The following is a 21,402-nucleotide window of genomic DNA, read 5'->3' as shown; positions in this document are numbered from 1 at the left end:
AGTAAGCTAGGTGGCAAAGTGGTCTAGAAACAGGTGGGAGGAGCCTGCAGGGTGATGAACAACCGCCACCCGCAAGGAGAAGGGCTTAAAGAGTCTGACGGCGTGGATTTCAAAGGAAGGAAATGTAAGTGAGGGAACTGGGGGGATGACCTGGAAAGCACATTGTGATGAAAGGAGCAAACCAACACCTCCACCCTGTCTGTTCTCTGGTCTGGTGGTATGTGAAAATTTCAGCCCACCAAACAAGAGAGCGGCAGCGGCGGTGGTGTCTGAGTGCTGGATCCAGCTTTCTGCAACAGCCAGAAGGTTAAGGGAATTAGAGAGGAAAATATCGTGAATGTAAGTTAGTTTGTTACACACAGACTGTGCATTCCAGAGAGCACAGTGGAAAGCGATAGGAGAAGGCATGCACTGAATGTTAATAAGAACATAAAGGAACTATTACAATGATTGATAACACCTCCATGCACAACTGATAGCATAGGATCCATCAATTACAGTAGCTGATGTCACAACTTCAAAGATAAAGCCGTGTGCACTACTACTAGTGGTGCCCAGGTAGGTTCCCACACCATGTGATACTAAAAGAAAGAACCTGGCACTCAACTTAATGCTCGTGAGATTTTAATGGTAGTAGCCAAAAAAACGTTTCGGTCCTATATCTGGACCTTCATCAGTTACGTACTATGATGAAAAAGTGAATGACTGTAGTGTCATATAAGGCACAGCATGGTCTGCGTCTGGTATTTGCGCAGATAGGTTTAGGCACACAGACTGGACTTATTAACGCTGATAGGTGCTGTGCTTGTGTCCAGACACGGGACAAGCGGGGATTCCGTGTCTGGACACAAGCACAGCACCCAGAGGCGTATCTAGGGCTTCTGGCACCCGGGGCAAGAATTCATTTTGGCGCCCCCCCCCCCCCCCCAGGACATATGCGATTTTCACACTTAGTCATGTACCTTCAAGCTCCTCTCCCTAATGCTCTCAATATTCAGTGAAAAACGGAGAAGCAGAAGAGAAGCTCGTTGTCACAGGACCGTAAGTATGAAAGTCGCATATGAGAGAAGTGTCCATGTGATGACTACTGGAACCTGCAGAGCTGAATCCTGACATCGCAGGCTTCTGAATTTTCACAACTAATGTGCTGCACATTTTTAGGATTCTCCCTTGCCTGTGGACAGTCATGTCAGCACAAGTATGTGATTTGTATACTTCTGGCCACATTCCGACTAGACGTGTCTGACCTCGCTCAGTTAATTTTCATTGAGTGAGGCCACACATGTCTAGTCAGCATGTGACCGCATGTATGTAAATTGCCAGCATGAGAGAATTCTGACAGTGTGCAGTGCGCACTGTGAGAACTCAGAAGTCTGCCCTCGTTCCCCAATACTGTTTCCTCATACATGCCAACCCATTCCCCTGTACTGTTTCCTCATATATGCCCCCCATCTCCCCCTTTGCTCTTCATTTTGTGTCCTTAAATCCCCCCATCTCCTCTCCAAATCTCCCCCACACAATAAATCCCCCATTCCCCACACAGCTCCTCATCATTCCCCCCATTCCCCACACAGCTCCTCATCATCCCCCTATTCCCCACACAGGGTCTCATCATCTCCCCATTCCCCACACAGCATCTCATCATCTCCCCATTCCCCACACAGCGTCTCATCAGCCCCCCATTCCCCACACAGCGTCTCATCAGCCCCCCATTCCCCACACAGTGTCTCATCAGCCCCCATTCCCCACACAGGGTCTCATCATCTCCCTATTCCCCACACAGCGTCTCTTCATCCCCCTATTCCCCACACAGCATCTCATCATCTCCCCATTCCCCACACAGCATCTCATCATCTCCCCATTCCCCACACAGTGTCTCATCAGCCCCCATTCCCCACACAGGGTCTCATCATCTCCCTATTCCCCACACAGCGTCTCTTCATCCCCCTATTCCCCACACAGCATCTCATCATCTCCCCATTCCCCACACAGCGTCTCATCAGCCCCCCATTCCCCACACAGCGTCTCATCAGCCCCTATTCCCCAGACAGCTCCTCATCATCCCCCTATTCCCCACACAGCATCTCATCATCTCCCCATTCCCCACACAGCATCTCATCATCTCCCCATTCCCCACACAGCGTCTCATCAGCCCCCCATTCCCCACACAGTGTCTCATCAGCCCCCCATTCCCCACACAGTGTCTCATCAGCCCCCATTCCCCACACAGGGTCTCATCATCTCCCTATTCCCCACACAGCGTCTCTTCATCCCCCTATTCCCCACACAGCATCTCATCATCTCCCCATTCCCCACACAGCATCTCATCATCTCCCCATTCCCCACACAGTGTCTCATCAGCCCCCATTCCCCACACAGGGTCTCATCATCTCCCTATTCCCCACACAGCGTCTCTTTATCCCCCTATTCCCCACACAGCATCTCATCATCTCCCCATTCCCCACACAGCATCTCATCATCTCCCCATTCCCCACACAGCGTCTCATCAGCCCCCCATTCCCCACACAGTGTCTCATCAGCCCCCCATTCCCCACACAGTGTCTCATCAGCCCCCATTCCCCACACAGGGTCTCATCATCTCCCTATTCCCCACACAGCGTCTCTTCATCCCCCTATTCCCCACACAGCATCTCATCATCTCCCCATTCCCCACACAGCATCTCATCATCTCCCCATTCCCCACACAGTGTCTCATCAGCCCCCATTCCCCACACAGGGTCTCATCATCTCCCTATTCCCCACACAGCGTCTCTTCATCCCCCTATTCCCCACACAGCATCTCATCATCTCCCCATTCCCCACACAGCGTCTCATCAGCCCCCCATTCCCCACACAGCGTCTCATCAGCCCCTATTCCCCAGACAGCTCCTCATCATCCCCCTATTCCCCACACAGCATCTCATCATCTCCCCATTCCCCACACAGCATCTCATCATCTCCCCATTCCCCACACAGCGTCTCATCAGCCCCCCATTCCCCACACAGCGTCTCATCAGCCCCCCATTCCCCACACAGCGTCTCATCAGCCCCCATTCCCCAGACAGCTCCTCATCATTCCCCTATTCCCCACACAGCGTCTCATCAGCCCCTATTCCCCAGACAGCTCCTCATCATCCCCCTATTCCCCACACAGCATCTCATCATCTCCCCATTCCCCACACAGCATCTCATCAGCCCCCCATTCCCCACACAGCGTCTCATCAGCCCCCCATTCCCCACACAGCGTCTCATCAGCCCCCATTCCCCACACAGCGTCTCATCAGCCCCCCATTCCCCACACAGCGTCTCATCAGCCCCCCATTCCCCACACAGCGTCTCATCAGCCCCCATTCCCCACACAGCGTCTCATCAGCCCCCATTCCCCACACAGCGTCTCATCAGCCCCCCATTCCCCACACAGCGTCTCATCAGCCCCCATTCCCCACACAGCGTCTCATCATCTCCCCATTCCCCACACAGCGTCTCATCATCTCCCCATTCCCCACACAGCGTCTCATCATCTCCCCATTCCCCACACAGCGTCTCATCAGCCCCTATTCCAAATGCGTCCTCATTCCCTTGTACCCTGGGTCCACCATGGTGCAGCTCCTCTCCTCACATGGCTCCATGCTGCAGCCCCTTGGTCCTCTCTTCGCACGGCTCCATGCTGCAGCTCCTCATTTCCGGCTTCTCTTCTCCACCAGCAGCTTCCTGCAATCGACTCCTCCCCCTCAAGAAATCAACTCCAGTTTAGACGCTGCCCTGCAGTCAGATCTTCAATTGTACTCGTGTCTAAGATACGAGTACAACTGAATACTGGGAGCCGGTGCGCTGCAGCTTCTCTGTGCCGGCTGTCAGCTTGACAGTCGGCACAGAGAACAGCTGACTCCCAGTCCGGGGGGCGGCAGAATGCAGCTGCTGGGGGAGACACTACGGACCGCCACGTTAGGTGGCCCGACTGCGCCCCCCTGCCAGCTGCGCCCGGGGCAAATGCCCCGGCTGCCCCCCCCTAGATACGCCACTGACAGCACCTATCAGCGTTAATAAGTCCAGTCTGTGTGCCTAAACCTATCTGCGCAAATACCAGACGCAGACCATGCTGTGCCTTATATGACACTACAGTCATTCACTTTTTCATCATAGTACGTAACTGATGAAGGTCCAGATATAGGACCGAAACGTTTTTTTGGCTACTACCATTAAAATCTCACGAGCATTAAGCTGATGTCACAACTGACCCTGCTCCCACTCCTTTGCACATGTGCATTATCTGCTTCAAGACAAAAGATAGGGTTGTGTTCTTATCTTTGAGGCTTTGTGCATGTATTGTTTCCTGAAACAAAAGAGAGTTAGAATTTAAAAAGCCAGTGTGAACATTTTCTAATGGTAGCTTCCCCTTAAAAACCTATGGTGTAGTGGGATCAATACATACAAACACACACAAACACACATGTGTAAATGTATATACATATCTATATATTATAAATTTTACACTGTGATCATTCAACAGCAGAAATTATGAATATGCAACATTACTTCTAGAGTTTAAGGCATTACGTCTAGAATTCACTTTTAGCATCACAATGATCATATGCTTTACATTCATGGGGTTATATTTTATATTGATACAGATATAATAAATTGACCATCCATGTTGAGGAAATAGGCTCCCGCTGCAAAATATATTTATTAGCAGCACTTAATTCTGTGAGGCTTCTATGACATCCATAAAAGACCAGTTGCTACATGTATATATCATTTCCTGCCATTTTCAAGGACAGGTGCAAGGGTTTGATGTGACTCAAGTGCCTTTTTTTCTTCTTCGACACATTCTAATTTTCAGTTACTCTCGTCTCTGTTACAGACGTATAGATAGCTCTGTAATGGAGCCTGATGAATGGCTATGATAAAGGGCACAGAAGCCAGCCAGGTGTCTCGGCTAGATAGCTCTCGTCAGCCGGAGACACTCTCAAGGAATCTCTGCACGATTCCCAACTCTGATATCTCTGTTGGAAATGCAGCAGCAAGGCAATTTGCAACAAGGGATCGGATCCATTTTAGCGCCCGAAGTCAGACGAGCATTCAGTTTTGAAGTTATTGTCGTCGTGGAGAGAGACCTGAGGGAACAAAATGATGAGAACATTCAGCCAATCATATGTGATATGGAAACACCAGGGAAAGAATTGACTAGAAAAGAAACACAATTCATAATTCTTTCTAAAGGAGCTCATGCCAAATAGCAGCAGATTGTGAAAATGACCATAATTAGGATTTATTTTAACAGCGGAAACTTAATAGCGTCACTTTAACTGCTGTGCCGCCACCGACGATGATCATTAAAGGGTGTCAGTTTGCTGACATCTTTCTTTCTCTTGTATAATATAGCAAATATTTTCCAACCAGTTTATCTCATGTAGAAAATAATCTAAAAATATTTTACTTATGGATATTCAATCATTTTGAATGTTTTATGAAACTATTTCAGTTTCTTTTATTACATATCCCGGTTGGCCAGTTTGTTTCCTTATATTTACTTATGTCTAATCTTTATTTCTATCTGTTCCATTAGTCACAAATTGATAAATCAAAGGCTTTCCTCTTTGTTACAATACATTTTCTCTTTCTTTTTCTTTTTATACTTCTTCTCATGTGGGAAAGTAGCAATTGCTGGGGTACCATGAATTTGACAGCCCTTTGTTGCAGAAATTTGGTCAATTTTGGTTGTGATCTAGGGCCAATGATGTCCACAGTCACATGCATTGTTTGGCACCACAGAAAGATGCAGGGGAAAAGTGCCACTGACACTAGCTCTGTTTAGTTCACTAAACAGATGAAACTAGAGCACATGCACTAGCACATCATCTTACGTTCCTTTAAGCATGGCTTGTCAAAAATGTCTAAATAGATCTCTTCTGCCATCGGGATCTACTATGTGGCATTTCCTTTCAGCAGAAAGCCACATGAAACTGCTATCCATACATACTTTGATTGCTGCATAAGTAAAAAAATAGATATAAAAATGTTGCATAAGGTTAGGGCTACACGGTGAGTCTGATCGAGCTCGGAACAGTTGCGTGACCAAAAATATTTGTCATGCTGTTGCACGAGTATTTGTGCTTTGTGTTTGTAAGAATAAATACCCAGCTAAACTGGAGACATGTTGCAATGTCATGCTAGGCCTTTCCCCGGGAAGGAACAACCACGGGAAGGGCAGCATCCTATGAAGGAAAGCCACCTATGCCAAGCATGGTATCCATCCACAGACAGCTGTTTCGGGGTTTTTGCCCCTCATCAGTGTGGAGTAGGAATCTGGCTATTAGGAGCAGTGCCTAGTAAAAAGGCTATAAAGGCACAGATGATTGGCCTCGGGGAGACCAAAACATCCAACACCGCGGAGACACCATCACGTGTTTCTTAACGCAGTGATTCCAGAACACTGCCCCCATCCCTTATGGGAAATATGCAGATGCATGTAAAGAAGCTGCGGAGACACCATCACGTGTTTCTCGACGCAAGCAGTGAATAGCCAGGCCTTAACCTGGGAAGGAACAACCACGGGAAGGGCAGCATCCTATGAAGGAAAGCCACCTATGCCAAGCATGGTATCCATCCACAGACAGGAATCTGGCTATTAGGAGCAGTGCCTAGTAAAAAGGCTATATGCTCTCCTCTGCTCTGCACTACTAGCGCTCAGGATCCAGCGCCGTTACTCCCTCCAGGCTTTGTACCTCTCCTCTGGCGCTTCACCTTCCTTTGTGATCCTGCAGCAGACTGCAGCTCCTATATCCCGTGCTCTGGCTGACGCTCATTCAGGCTCATTAGCTTCCTCATCCAGTCAATGTCTAAGAAACGCTCTGACGAAGGTCCGGTGTGGACCGAAAACGTTTAGCGGTTTTGTTTGTCTGGATGCATCAATAAACTAGGAAGCTTTTCTTCTCAAAAATTGAGTGCCAAGTTTCATTCATCCTCAAAAATGCAACAGGTTAGGTTTTTTGTGGTAGCTGTAGGTCAAGTATAATGGGGATACCACGAGAGGGGACAGAAGATCACAATCTGGTTACACAAATTCCTGCACTGATTAGAACTGCTTCACCATCCTATTAAACAGTGCATGTTTTCCTTGCTCTTTCATTGCAAGGGTTAATCAGTTCAGTTGATCTCCTGGAGCTTTCCATCCTGAATTGTCTTTGCTGTTCTTTGTTGGCTACTCCCCTCTGATATATATGCTCTCTACTAGCACTTGTGAGTTGCCATTGATAGTTACAACTTCCTGGTTTGGTGGTGAACAAGAGTTTGGAATTAGTAGCTGTCGGTTAGTGTTCAGAAGTTTACAGGAGATATCTATGTGGATTTGATATTATGTGTTTATCCTAATCCTCTCCCATTTGGTTTACCCCACCTAGTGTTCCCTTGATTTCCATTCGGTTGTGTCATGAGTGCATTTGACTGATTGTAGTTTTCTTTTATCCCTGCCTGTCAGGTTTGTGTTTTCCTGTACACTTTTGTTCCATATCTCCTTAAGTGGGGGAGGAAACAGATCAGCATGCATATAGCAGTATAGCAAGGTACGAAACCCCAGCATCTTTACTTTCACAGGTAATCTGGGGTATAGGGATAGCCTAGGGTTCTCCTAGCTTGAGAGGCAGGGAAGGAGCAAATGTCCTTGTGGAAATTCTGCTACAGTATCTTGACATTATGGTTTACAGTGCAACAACATTGACAACATTAGGTAGAAAGACACATTGCAACAGTGTGATCTTAATATTGCACATCACATGCTGCCCTATAGCTATACCCTAAAAATTGCACAACAGTTACTCTTGAAGTTGACATGTGTAGGAAGCACAGCAGATGAAAGACTAGAGATCCATGGTGCCTCAGTATTACCTTATGGTAAAATCATGGTATTACTCTATCATTGCATTATTACTTTATGGAAATAAATAGTTGTGAGCAATCTTGCCGATAAATTAATTGTCTTTTAGGAGTTGAGCAATTAGATTAGCAGGGCCCTGGTCAGTTGTCCACAGTCACCAGACCAAAACATTATGAACCTTCTACTATCTGCACTATCATTCGTGCCTCTTTTGATTAGTAGACCCCCATGACATTATGCATGTGTCGTGCTGGAACATAGTGATGTCGGAAGACATACTAATCAGGTCAGCGGCTGGGAATGCCATAGATAGTTGTGAGTCTTTGAAAGTGACTCCTGGACGAGGGTCTTAAAAATATTTTGGCTCGACTCTATTTGACATACTTGAAGCAATCATTTTACACCCAATAGGCAAACATTAACGTTTGACGACACCACTGGTGTTTCAGTAAAGCTCTGTTGGAAGTCATTTTATTAACTATTTTTGCATAAATAACACAATGTTGCAGTTATAAAATCTAAAAGCCATTTATGACATCTTAAAGTGTTTCTCTGTTTATGTTGTGATGATTCCTCAATCTTAGCATTTCTTTTACAGTTTGGCCTTGCACCCTCGTAAGGAAATCTTGGTCACCGCCAGTGATGACCGTCTTTGGAAGATGTGGTCCATTCCCAGTGGAGAGATCATCATGACCGGTGAAGGGCACTCTGATTGGCTTTCTGGCTGCTGCTTCCACCCAAAGTAAGCTAATATTTGTATCCTAATGAATGGTGGTAACATCTAAATGGTATTTATGTGTTGTACACTACAAGAGAAGCCAAAATGCAATTCTCAGTGTTCAACACAAGGTAATGTAGTGTCGTGAGGTTGGATGTGTTGAGCAAATGAGAAAGTGCTTTAAGAGTCAGACAGCATGTGAAATATAGGCAACAAGTTGAAATCTACTTTCAGCTGAATTCTGTTAGTAATGGTCGAGGGAAAGCAGTAAATTTCATCTACATAGTTCACTGTTCCTGCATCACGACTCTGACAAATCAGTTTTTTCAAGGTTAGCCAAAGCTTTGTGTTTAACGGCTGCCTTGTGCCTGGTTTGGTATGCCATGTCTGAAGACCTGATTCCTGGGTAACCCTAAACCAGTTCATGGAATAATGATAATAATAATATAAAATATTTGTTTCCAGAGCCTTTCCGCATGAGATGTGACCAGTACTGTAATGTTAATTGGGTTTTCTAGCAGATGATATATCAGGAGATCAGCACAGACATGATCCATTAGCAGCCAGTCTCAATGCTTGAAGTCCTTTCTGCCCTCAATAATCCCCGGTAACCTTCATGCCACATAGTCTTACTATCATCTCAGGGAGGTATTTACCACAGATATTGACTCAATCAGTGTAAAATATACAAAAGTAAAGAACAATTTAGTGCAGTTTGGTGTATGTCAGGGTCCTACCACACATCCCTTCCCTTACTAGCGAGATGAAATACTCTGTTGGAAAATAAAACGCAGCTTGTAGAAGAGAATTTTAATCAGATTTTGCGGATGCATTGTTTCCATGGTGTCCAGGGACCACAGTACACAGAGATGAGGAGGATTTTCTCATTAGAGGGCTTGGCGTAGCTTTATACGGTGCTCTTTAATTATGAGAATAAGAACTAAACCTCTTGTTTCTTCATAAATAATACAAAGAAGAAAATATTGCTTTCATGTTTTCCTAATATCTTTTGATTTCCGCATATGGTTTAAGTGAACATGTTATTTCAATAGCTTTTTCCTAATTAATGCTCTTTAAAATAAACCATTTATTAACTTTTAACCATATTTTCCTTCAATGCATCTTCAAAAAACAAACAAAAAACCCAACAAAAGCAAAATCTAATCATATGCTCAAATGTGTACTTCTTATACCTGATTACTGTAGCAAGCCGGGATGCCTCATCTAACAGTGTCTATCTTATGCCGTGAACATGTGGAATTGGCATGTGTCTTTCCTTTTTTTGGATAGGCACTTCCAGTTGCCAAAATAATTGGCAATCTTGGATGATGTCAATCCTTGGATGTCTATTTCAAGAGGACCAGAGTTTATGCACCTTCCTTGCAGATTTAGGTGCATTTTTAAGTGACGGAAATTAAAATTTGGAGAGCATAATAAGGATACATATGAACAACATTTTGAATAGAACATTAATCAGTATCACAATTAATCTAACTAACAGTATAATCCTAACGAGTCTAGTGCTAGTTGGTTTTTGAAGTTCAGCTACTGGTATCGGCTCCTGATTTTTTTTTCTGACTGTAGTACTATGTTATTCCTCAGTTTGCTTTATCCTGAACTTTGTTATTTTAGCAAATCCTGGCTATGTGTTTGATTTTTAGAGTTCTTCAGCACATCTGAATACAATCAGTGGCTGTACTCAAACCCTGACCTGGAAATCTCAAAAGGAAAGTTCATATCTCTTTAAGCATGAAAACCAGAGACATTGCTTAAATTCTGCATTTTAGTTTCGAAAGCTCCAATATATTAGTCACTTAGAACGTTCACTTTTCTCCTGCGAAACACAACAGACTCCCTCTCTATCATGGTCTCTTGTATTATCTGCAGATTATCAGTAAAATGGGGAAGTTGCAAAAGTTAGAAATTGAAATTAGGATTGGACCATTCACAGCACATTTGTTTGGCTGAAACTGTGATAATCAAAACACTCATGAAGGCAAAAAAAATCACAGTGACTATATCAACTAGATTACAATATGAAGATACTGTGATAATATATTTCTATGGACATAATCAAGGAAAAAGTCGCGAAAACCATAGACAACAAGAAAAAAACCACGACCAACAACTCCCAAATATAATTTAAATAATCCACATTACATTTATTTAATAGCCAGGTACAGATGACAAAAAGGAAAAAGAGGGGTTACAACCACTAGCACATGCCAGAAATTAGGACGCTCACAGGACGTAAAATATATCAATAATATAAGCTTACAGGGACATATATCATAGTATGAAGTATGGTCACGTATATATATATATTGCACATTTCCCATCTAGACTGATCTGTATAAAGCCTAGCCCATAAGATATACAGTGGGGCAAAAAAGTATTTAGTCAGTCAGCAATAGTGCAAGTTCCACCACTTAAAAAGATGAGAGGCGTCTGTAATTTACATCATAGGTAGACCTCAACTATGGGAGACAAACTGAGAAAAAAAAATCCATAAAATCACATTGTCTGTTTTTTTAACATTTTATTTGCATATTATGGTGGAAAATAAGTATTTGGTCAGAAACAAAATTTCATCTCAATACTTTGTAATATATCCTTTGTTGGCAATGACAAGGGTCAAACGTTTTCTGTAAGTCTTCACAAGGTTGCCACACACTGTTGTTGGTATGTTGGCCCATTCCTCCATGCAGATCTCCTCTAGAGCAGTGATGTTTTTGGCTTTTCGCTTGGCAACACGGACTTTCAACTCCCTCCAAAGGTTTTCTATAGGGTTGAAATCTGGAGACTGGCTAGGCCACTCCAGGACCTTGAAATGCTTCTTACGAAGCCACTACTTCGTTGCCCTGGCGGTGTGCTTTGGATCATTGTCATGTTGAAAGACCCAGCCACTTTTCATCTTCAATGCCCTTGCTGATGGAAGGAGGTTTGCACTCAAAATCTCACGATACATGGCCCCATTCATTCTTTCATGTACCCGGATCAGTTGTCCTGGCCCCTTTGCAGAGAAACAGCCCCAAAGCATGATGTTTCCACCACCATGCTTTACAGTAGGTATGGTGTTTGATGGATGCAGCTCAGTATTCTTTTTCCTCCAAACACGACAAGTTGTGTTTCTACCAAACAGTTCCAGTTTGGTTTCATCAGACCATAGGACATTCTCCCAAAACTCCTCTGGATCATCCAAATGCTCTCTAGCAAACTTCTGATGGGCCCGGACATGTACTGGCTTAAGCAGTGGGACACGTCTGGCACTGCAGGATCTGAGTCCATGGTGGCGTAGTGTGTTACTTATGGTAGGCCTTGTTACATTGGTCCCAGCTCTCTGTAGTTCATTCACTAGGTCCCCCCGCGTGGTTCTGGGATTTTTGCTCACCGTTCTTGTGATCATTCTGACCCCACGGGGTGGGATTTTGCGTGGAGCCCCAGATCGAGGGAGATTATCAGTGGTCTTGTATGTCTTCCATTTTCTATTTTTTGCTCCCACTGTTGATTTCTTCACTCCAAGCTGGTTGGCTATTGCAGATTCAGTCTTCCCAGCCTGGTGCAGGGCTACAATTTTGTTTCTGGTGTCCTTTGACAGCTCTTTGGTCTTCACCATAGTGGAGTTTGGAGTCAGACTGTTTGAGGGTGTGCACGGGTGTCTTTTTATACTGATAACAAGTTTAAACAGGTGCCATTACTACAGGTAATGAGTGGAGGAAAGAGGAGACTCTTAAAGAAGAGTGTACAGGTCTGTGAGAGCCAGAAATCTTGATTGTTTGTTTCTGACCAAATACTTATTTTCCACCATAATATGCAAATACAATGTTAAAAAAACAGACAATGTGATTTTTTGGTTTTTGTTTTTCTCAGTTTGTCTCCCATAGTTGAGGTCTACCTATGATGTAAATTACAGACACCTCTCATCTTTTTAAGTGGTGGAACTTGCACTATTGCTGACTGACTAAATACTTTTTTGCCCCACTGTATATCAAAAGTAAGCGGGAAAAGGGAAGCAGCTACAAGAGCTGATATCATTATCCGTAATGTGCCAGGAATATGTCCGCGAGCGTCCTCCCGACGCGTGTTTCGGCGGTGTAGCCTTTCTCATGGGGTGAGGAGGGAAGCCCCAGAAACCATTCAAATCGCGATTTCCTAATGGACAGATGTCCAGGGACGTAAAGCAACTTCTTGCTGTATGTTCCAGGAGATCACCGCCACTTCCTGTGATGCATGCGCTGTCATGGTGACAGGATGCTCGGCGGTGGCAGAGTCCTGTGTCAAGTGATGTCATGGCACATGATCACCACTGGAACACAATGAGACGCCGCAAGCCGACGGGCGAGCCAGGACCATGGTGCGCATGCGTGCTGTGACTGGTGAGTATGGTAATCCTTGGAAAGAATCACAGCTGACGGTAGCTGGATGCATCAATTAACAGTGTGATATAGCGCTGTAATGTTGAAACCCATGCAGTATTAGTGTAGATGGCAGATTATAGATATAACTAATAACAAATAGATCGCTAGGTAATAGAGTGTAAACGGACATAATTCCCATCCAAGGATCTAGGTCCAATTGGATATTATCATATAAAATAACATTGTAACATGATGCAAAATATAAAGGAAAAACAAATTATGATATATACATATTCCACAGCATATATAAATGCCATGCATGACAAAAAATATCACAGCGATTGGCCGAAGATTGTATAACATTCAGTGTCCTGCATCCGTGGGTGTAGTGGCTTCACAGCATGTACAGATGAACAGAAGTCCATGTATATAATAACGTCCATACATGTCCATAATAGATTGAGCAATTCATCACAGGAGGATAACAGTTGATGGGACTAAAGATAAAAAACAATACAAATGAATATAAAACCAAAGCACATGTGTGTATTCTAACCAACTGTACTCTATAAAAATGGTACAAAACTAATATTCTCGTTTAGTCCTTTAGGGTGGACAGTATCTAAAGTCCAGATCCATCTGGTCTCTTGCTGTGCCAGTCTGGAACTGATTCTCCCACCGCGAATTCCCAGGTCGGACATATCTATCCCCCTGACCCAAAGTGCAGAACTGTCACAATCATGATATAACTTAAAATGGCAAGGTAACGTCCGAAGTGTGGATCCGTTGTCATGGCCAGCGGCTGCCTCGATTCCAAGAACATTCCAAGAACATGTTCACGTACACGCACTTTAAGTTTGCGTGTAGTAAGTCCTATGTATATAAGACCACACGGACATGTAGCAAAATAAATCACATTTCTGGTGGTACATGTGATATGCTTCCTAATTACATATGTCCTCGATCCAGAGGAATTAATAAATGTGTCCGTGCGATCTACATTGGGACAGGTGACACACCAGCCACAAGGAACGCATCCACACCTCGGACCCACACCATCAATAAATCTCAGTCCTGAGCCCACATGATAGTGGCTCCTCACAAGATAGTCCCTCAGATTTTTAGAACGTCGAATGGCCACACTTGTTTTTCAGGGAGGATCTGTTTAAGGATGGAATCCGTTTGTAGGATGGGCCATGCTTTTTGGAGGCATTCTTTCATGCGTGAGTATTGGGCATGGTAGTTGGTTATAAAGCGTATTTTATTGGAGGAGTTATTATGACCATCGCGGGCATAGAGCAAAGAATGTCTTGTAGAATATTTGGCACTGTGGTAAGCCCATTGGGACAACACTACAATAACGTGCGCCAGCGCAGAAGGTACAAGCCGCCCTGCGAACCAACGTAAGCACTGAGGAGGGGGCAGATTTCAGACTGCCCCCTCCTCAGTGCTTCCGTTGGTTCGCAGGGCGGCTTGTACCTTCTGCGCTGGGGCACGTTATTGTAGTGTTGTCCCAATGACCTTACTGTGGTAAGCCCGTTTGATAGTACGTCTTCCATAGCACTGCTCATGAAACCTCTCACATAAATCTCTGGCTTTCATCTCAAAGTCCTCATCACTGGAACAGATCCTTCGCAAGCGAAGGAATTTGCCCAATTGGGACAGAATTGATCATATGTTTCTGTGGGCAGACGAGGCGTGGAGCAAGCTGTTGGTGGACGTTTCTTTCCTATATATAGTAGTTTGTAGTACATCATTCCCATCTCTCCACACCGTCACATCCAAAAAATCTATCCTATCTCTGTCACTATGGTAAGTGACAAAGATATTTTGATCATTTCTATTTAATGATTCTACAAATTTCTGCAACAGTTCAGAGTTTCCCTGCCAGATCAATAATATGTCGTCGATGTACCGCATCCAAATGGGGATGCGGTCCATTGACGACTGATCTGACAGGGAGTGAAACTGTGATAATGTCAATTCACAAGTCACAATGCCTGAATTGGGGTTCTCTGCCTGAAAAAGTGACCCAGCAAATGATAACTTGAGCTATATTGTAAAACCCTTTAAAGGATTCTGCTTTCATTTTTGGTGGATATATTGCATACTATACTTTTTTCCCTTTGACCATTGCTCCGAAAGACTTCTTGCCAGCAACATCTGTGGAAAAAGAATTGATTCCTTCCAAGCATTGATACACCAACAAGTTAAGCTGGCTAATTACATTATCGGTTGGCTAAATGATAATTTTGCAGACACCCATCTATACCAAATCCCCCATACACAGGAACACTAAGATCAGCTAAGAACTCCTAGGTTCTTTATGAGTGCAGCTTCTTGACTTATCAGGCAGCGGCTTATCTCCTTGCCAAACAAAACATTTAATCTTTGAAAGTCCACCTGCAAAGTCCTTCTCTCCAAAGACTTCTACTGTCAGGGAAGAATCGCGAGGCCCGCATACACATGAGATATTCAGCTGATCCTGACAAAATTGGTGTGTTTGGACAATTTTTCTCTAAAGGCCCCTTCACATTAAGCGACGCTGCAGCGATACCGACAACGATCCGGATCGCTGCAGCGTCGCTGTTTGGTCGCTGGAGAGCTGTCACACAGACAGCTCTCCAGCGACCAACGATCCCGAGGTCCCCGGGTAACCAGGGTAAACATCGGGTTACTAAGCGCAGGGCCGCGCTTAGTAACCCGATGTTTACCCTGGTTACCAGCGTAAAAGTAAAAAAAAAAAAACACTACATACTTACCTACCGCTGTCTGTCCTCCGGCGCTGTGCTCTGCACTCCTCCTGTACTGGCTGTGAGCACAGCAGCCGGAAAGCAGAGCGGTGACGTCACCGCTCTGCTTTCCGGCTGACCGACGCTCACAGCCTGTGCAGGAGGAGTGCAGAGAAGCAGAGCGGAGGACAGACAGCGGTAGGTAAGTATGTAGTGTTTTTTTTTTACTTTTACGCTGGTAACCAGGGTAAACATCGGGTTACTAAGCGCGGCCCTGCGCTTAGTTACCCGATGTTTACCCTGGTTACCAGTGAAGACATCGCTGGATCGGTGTCACACACACTGATCCAGCGATGTCCACGGGAGATCCAGCGACGAAATAAAGTTCTGGACTTTGTTCAGCGACCAACGATCTCCCAGCAAGGGCCTGATCGTTGGTCGCTGTCACACATAACGATTTCCTTAACGATATCGTTGCTACGTCACAAAAAGCAACGATATCGTTAACGATATCGTTATGTGTGAAGGTACCTTTACATACATGTGGACCTTTTTCACAAAATGGTGGACAGTGAATAATATTTCTTTGATATTCGAAATGAGCAGTCCATGAGGATGGTCTATGGTCCAGGTCAGTGCTCTCTGGCCGAGGCCAGGAGCTTTGCGAATTTCCTTGCTCTCTGGGTTCCAAGGTTTAGCTGATGATTAGCAGGGCTGGTGATCCCTGTACGCCACACAGATGCCTTCATGTCAGGTCAGCGAATCAACCGCTGTGTCGGGAACCCAAAAGCTCTGGAAATTTGCTCAACTCTTGTTCACAGTTAGAGAATGCTGACGTGTATCAGGGTATGACTTGTACATAGCACAAATAGATAAATAAGGAAGTAAATTCCAAATAACTTTGATATCAGAGTAATGCTATGTGCACATGTTGCGGATTAGGCTTAGGAATTTCTGGTGCGGATTCTGCCTATCCTGGCAGAAAACGCACCTGCGGATTTGTCACGTTTTTTGTGCGGTTCCGCAGCGTTTTTTGTGCATTTTTGCTGTGGTTTTCTTGCAGATTTGCTGCGTTTTTTACCCTTGCAGTTTTCTATAATGGAATGGGTACAAAAACCCTGCAGATTCACAAAAAAGAAGTGACATGTTACTTCTTTTAAAGCGCAGCGTTTCCGCAGCGGATTTTCCGCAAAGTATGCACAGCATTTTTATTTCTCATTGATTTTTACATTGTACTGTAAATCAATTGCGGATCTGCAGCGTTTCTGCACTGCAAAAAACGGTGCGGATCCGCAGAGAATCCGCAACATGTGCACATAGCCTTAAGAAGATTTTCAGGGAAATTGATGGTCTGCCCTTAGAATGGACAATCAATTTTTGGTAGTTGAGAGGATGTCCTGGATATTTGATTTGCTCAAGCCAAATCATTTACACTTTATAACTTCCTTAAAACATGCCATATTTCTGTTACTAGCATTTTTAGATGATATACCTCAACAATGATGGACAGTTAGATTCCAAAATATGTCCATAACATGAATAAAAAAAAATATTTTGCTGTGAATATGAAGCCCTTTGGGTCACTGCAGTCAGTAGAAAAATAAAGACATCAAATGCTGCTAAATGCCATCACAAGGTTATGTTTCCTTAGCCTAAGTTAAACAAAGCTGCGTTTTTTTGCTGCATCTGAACTGTGAAGAGAGATTCACAGTATGACTTGAACTCACTATTTAAAGGTCTTATTCAACAAAGAGAACCAAGGACAAGCAATTTTTGCTTTGGAGAACTTCATTGAATATTAAGACAGAAGTTAAATTCCCAACCACTTATGTCAGGGAGTTGCCAGATCTCTGTGGTCTCAGTAGAAGGCAGCAGATAATTAATAGAAAGTGGAAGGAAGCCATTGGTTAATGAAAAAGTAACATGTTGTAGCACGAAAACAACCCTGTTACTTATCCTGTAGTGCATGAGATATAATTGAGTGGCAATAATTCTTTATTCTTTGGTTGCAGCTCCAGCTCTTCTTATCTAATCATTAGAGTAAAGTAATGGCAATTCCAGGCTCAATGCATTAATGAATATGTTTGGAAGTCCTTCATTGTACTATGATTGCTAATTTTGCAAAAGTAGCTATGATCTCTGCCAAATGGCATAGTTTTGCAAGTGTTCTTAATTGGTAAGCTGACTTTCAATTAATTTTTTGGGATACGTTGTCCAATGTGTGTAGATGAAGAATAACACTAGATTTGGCCATTATATTACTTGTATCCCACATTTTCACAAGTTTTCCCCTCTGCAGGTGCTTACTCTACTTGCAATCCACTCTGAGCTGGTGGGAGGAAACTAGCTGCTTTGATGTGTTCCATACATAGCCCAGCCCACAGAGAGGGATCCTTGCTCTTCATTCCTTGTTGAGCACACAGTGACAAGCAGCAGCAGCATGGGGGAAATTACATAACAGTATTGATTGTTGTAGCTATAAACAGGGCCGGCTCCAGGTTTTCATGGGCCCTGGGCGAAAGTCCCGGTGGGTCCCTTTAACACATACCACAATTCATAATGCACGGATACGGCAGAGAAATATAGGTGTAGTACAATGCCAAAGATTTCACTTACTTCTTACATTACATGAGTGATATCTATTGTGCATTCTACGTTAGCTCAGAAACCGAACAGTATAGTCCTCTATACAGAATAATGAGCCCCATATATTGCTCCAAACAGAATAACGAGCCCCATATATTGCCCCATACAGTATAATGCCCCCATATAGTGCTCCATACAGTATAATTGGCACCACATAGTCCTCTATACAGAATAATGAGCCCCATATTGCTCCAAACAGAATAATGAGCCCAATATTATGCTCCATACAGAATAATGAGCCTTATATAATACTCCATACAGTATAATGGGCACCACAGAGTGCTCCATACAGAATGAACCGCATATATTGCTCCATACGGAATTGACCCCATATAATGCTCCATACAGTATAGTGAGCCACATATAATTCTCCATACAGTATATGATGGGCCCCATCTATTGCTCCATATATAATGGGCCTCATATAATGCTCCATACAGTAGATGATCGGCCCCATACAGTATACTGAGTCCCATATATTGCTCCATACAGAATGGGCCCCATATGATGCTCCATACAGAATGGGCCCATATAATACTCCTTACAGAATGGGTCCCATATAATGCTCCAAAAATAATTGGCCCCATAAGATTCTCCATGTATAACGGACCCCATATAATGCTCCGTATATAATTGGCCATATAAAATGCTCCATATATAATTAGTCCCATAAGATGCTTCATATATTATTGGCCCCATATACTGCTCCATATTAAATTGGCCCCATATAATGCTCCATATAGAATTAGCCCCATATACTGCTCCATATTAAATTGGCCCCATATAATGCTCCCTATAGAATTGGCCCCATAAGATGCTCTCTATATTATTGGCCCCATAAGATACTCCATATATAATTAGCCCCATATAATGCTCCATATATGGACCCCTTCTGATGGTCCCCATATATTGCTCCAAATATAAAAAAAAAAATGAAATACTCACCTCTCGTTGCTTGACGCTGCTCTGCTTTGGACTCCTCAGCATCTTCCTGCTCTTTGTGCTGCGACTGCTCAGGCAGAGGGTGCGCACTGTTGACGTCATCGCGCCCTCTGACCTGAACGTCACAGTCAGAAGATGGAAGACGCTGCCGCGCTGGAACCAGGAGAAGTAAGTATCGCAAGTCCCGGGGCCCGGAGCAGGTGGGAGTCCACTCGCGGGGGCCGGCACTATAGCACACCAGTGTCCCCGACGGCGAGTGGGCCCTCTGCCTGCTCAGGGCCCCGGCACTTGCCCGGGTGCGCCGAGTGCTGGCGCCGGCCCTGGCTATAAATCCAGCTCTAGATTGAAGTTAGAAAGTTCAGCATGATTTTTCTATGTCTCCCTCTCCCTGTTTCCTCACTCTGCTCCTTTCTCCTTCCCTGTCCCCCCCAACCATAGAAAATAATGGATTATATCAGATAACACCACAGTGGACTGGCAGTACATCTTGACTGAGGAAGGTGGATTTAAGCTCTTTTTTTCAGATAGGATGGTGAGTTCAGTAAGCAGTATGCAGAAGAGAAAGCGTCCTATAAAGGTACCGTCACACTAAGCGACGCTGCAGCGATACCGACAACGATCCGGATCGCTGCAGCGTCGCTGGAGAGCTGTCACACAGACCGCTCTCCAGCGACCAACGATCCCGAGGTCCCCGGTAACCAGGGTAAACATCGGGTAACTAAGCGCAGGGCCGCGCTTAGTAACCCGATGTTTACCCTGGTTACCATCGTAAAAAAACAAACAGTACATACTTACATTCAGCTGTCTGTCCCTTGCCGTCTGTTTGCTGCACTGACTGCTGGCCGTAAAGTGAAAGCAGAGCACAGCCACAGCGGTGAGTCACCGCTGTGTGACTCACCGCTGTGCTGTGCTTTCACTTTCACTTTGCGGCCAGCAGTCAGTGCAGCAAACAGACGGCAAGGGACAGACAGCTGAATGTAAGTATGTACTGTTTGTTTTTTTACGATGGTAACCAGGGTAAACATCGGGTTACTAAGCGCGGCCCTGCGCTTAGTTACCCGATGTTTACCCTGGTTACCAGTGAAGACATCGCTGAATCGGTGTCACACACACCGATTCAGCGATGTCTGCGGGGAGTCCAGCGACGAAATAAAGTTCTGGACTTTCTTCCCCGACCAGCGATCTCCCAGCAGGGGCCTGATCGCTGCTGCCTGTCACACTGGACGATATCGCTAGCGAGGACGCTGCAACGTCACGGATCGCTAGCGATATCGTCTAGTGTGACGGTACCTTAAGTGGAGAAGGAATACATTTACTTGTGTTATTGATTTACCCAAAGTTTTTAAAAGTACTGTTCCCATTTAACAATAAAATGCTAGATTGAATAAAGTAGCACAAAATTCAAATAGGCTTGTCACATGTGAATGTGAGCTATATGCTTACTATCTGTAATTTCATCTGTTTAAAATTACATGGAAATTGAAATTAAAGGGATTTTCTGTGATTTTATAAAATATGCATAACCAATTGATTCCTCTAATGCAAACCAAAACCCCAGCATTAATGTCAGGAGTGCTGAGACCTTGATTCCAGCTATGTGTCGCTAACTGGGCTGCTTGCTGTTATTTTTGTATAATCACTATTTTATTGGCAGGAGTTTATCACTAGTAAGCTTATTGCTATGTAGTCATGTATTCAGAAGCTTTGTATAACTGATTGGCAGTTTTCTACCTATGCACAGTGTACACAGAAAGCTGCCAATCAGTGGTGTGGGCGGGGTTATACAGAGCTCAACATTCAGAGAACTGCTAGATCTACAGCAGGAAAAATAGTGATTTTTATTAAAATGTCAGCCTGCAGCCTAGTAAGTGATAGATAAACCCTGCAGCCAATCAACAGCCCTTAATGGCTCTTTTCACTTTCCGAGGTAACTGACATCCAGAGAATTGAGTAGAGTCTTTGTAGTATGTCTAATTACACAAATTAGCTTCTTTCTCCTCCTGAACTGATCATTTATTCTTAAACTACCTCTCCAGTGAATACAGATTTTTACATTACTGGGATATGAAATGACGGTGCTCATAATGTTCTATAGAGAATTGTAAGTGCCATTTCAGGGTAACTTGCAGT

At 44.2% G+C, this 21,402-nt stretch overlaps 1 protein-coding gene across 2 annotated transcripts in view; it reads left to right on the top strand.

The window, feature by feature from the left end:
* Positions 1 to 21,402, top strand: part of SPAG16 (sperm associated antigen 16) — a 1,289,960-nt gene that overhangs the window by 669,259 nt on the left and 599,299 nt on the right. For both annotated transcript variants that reach the window (XM_069733408.1, XM_069733409.1), the window contains exon 11: positions 8,475 to 8,618. In XM_069733408.1, the coding sequence (XP_069589509.1) occupies positions 8,475 to 8,618 (144 nt within the window). The remainder of the gene's footprint in view (positions 1 to 8,474; positions 8,619 to 21,402) is intronic.

This window comes from Ranitomeya imitator, chromosome 7, assembly GCF_032444005.1.
Source record: "Ranitomeya imitator isolate aRanImi1 chromosome 7, aRanImi1.pri, whole genome shotgun sequence".
Lineage (NCBI taxonomy): Eukaryota > Metazoa > Chordata > Amphibia > Anura > Dendrobatidae > Ranitomeya > Ranitomeya imitator.
Note: the sequence above shows the minus strand (reverse complement) of the source record. Positions and strands in the feature narration are given on the sequence as shown.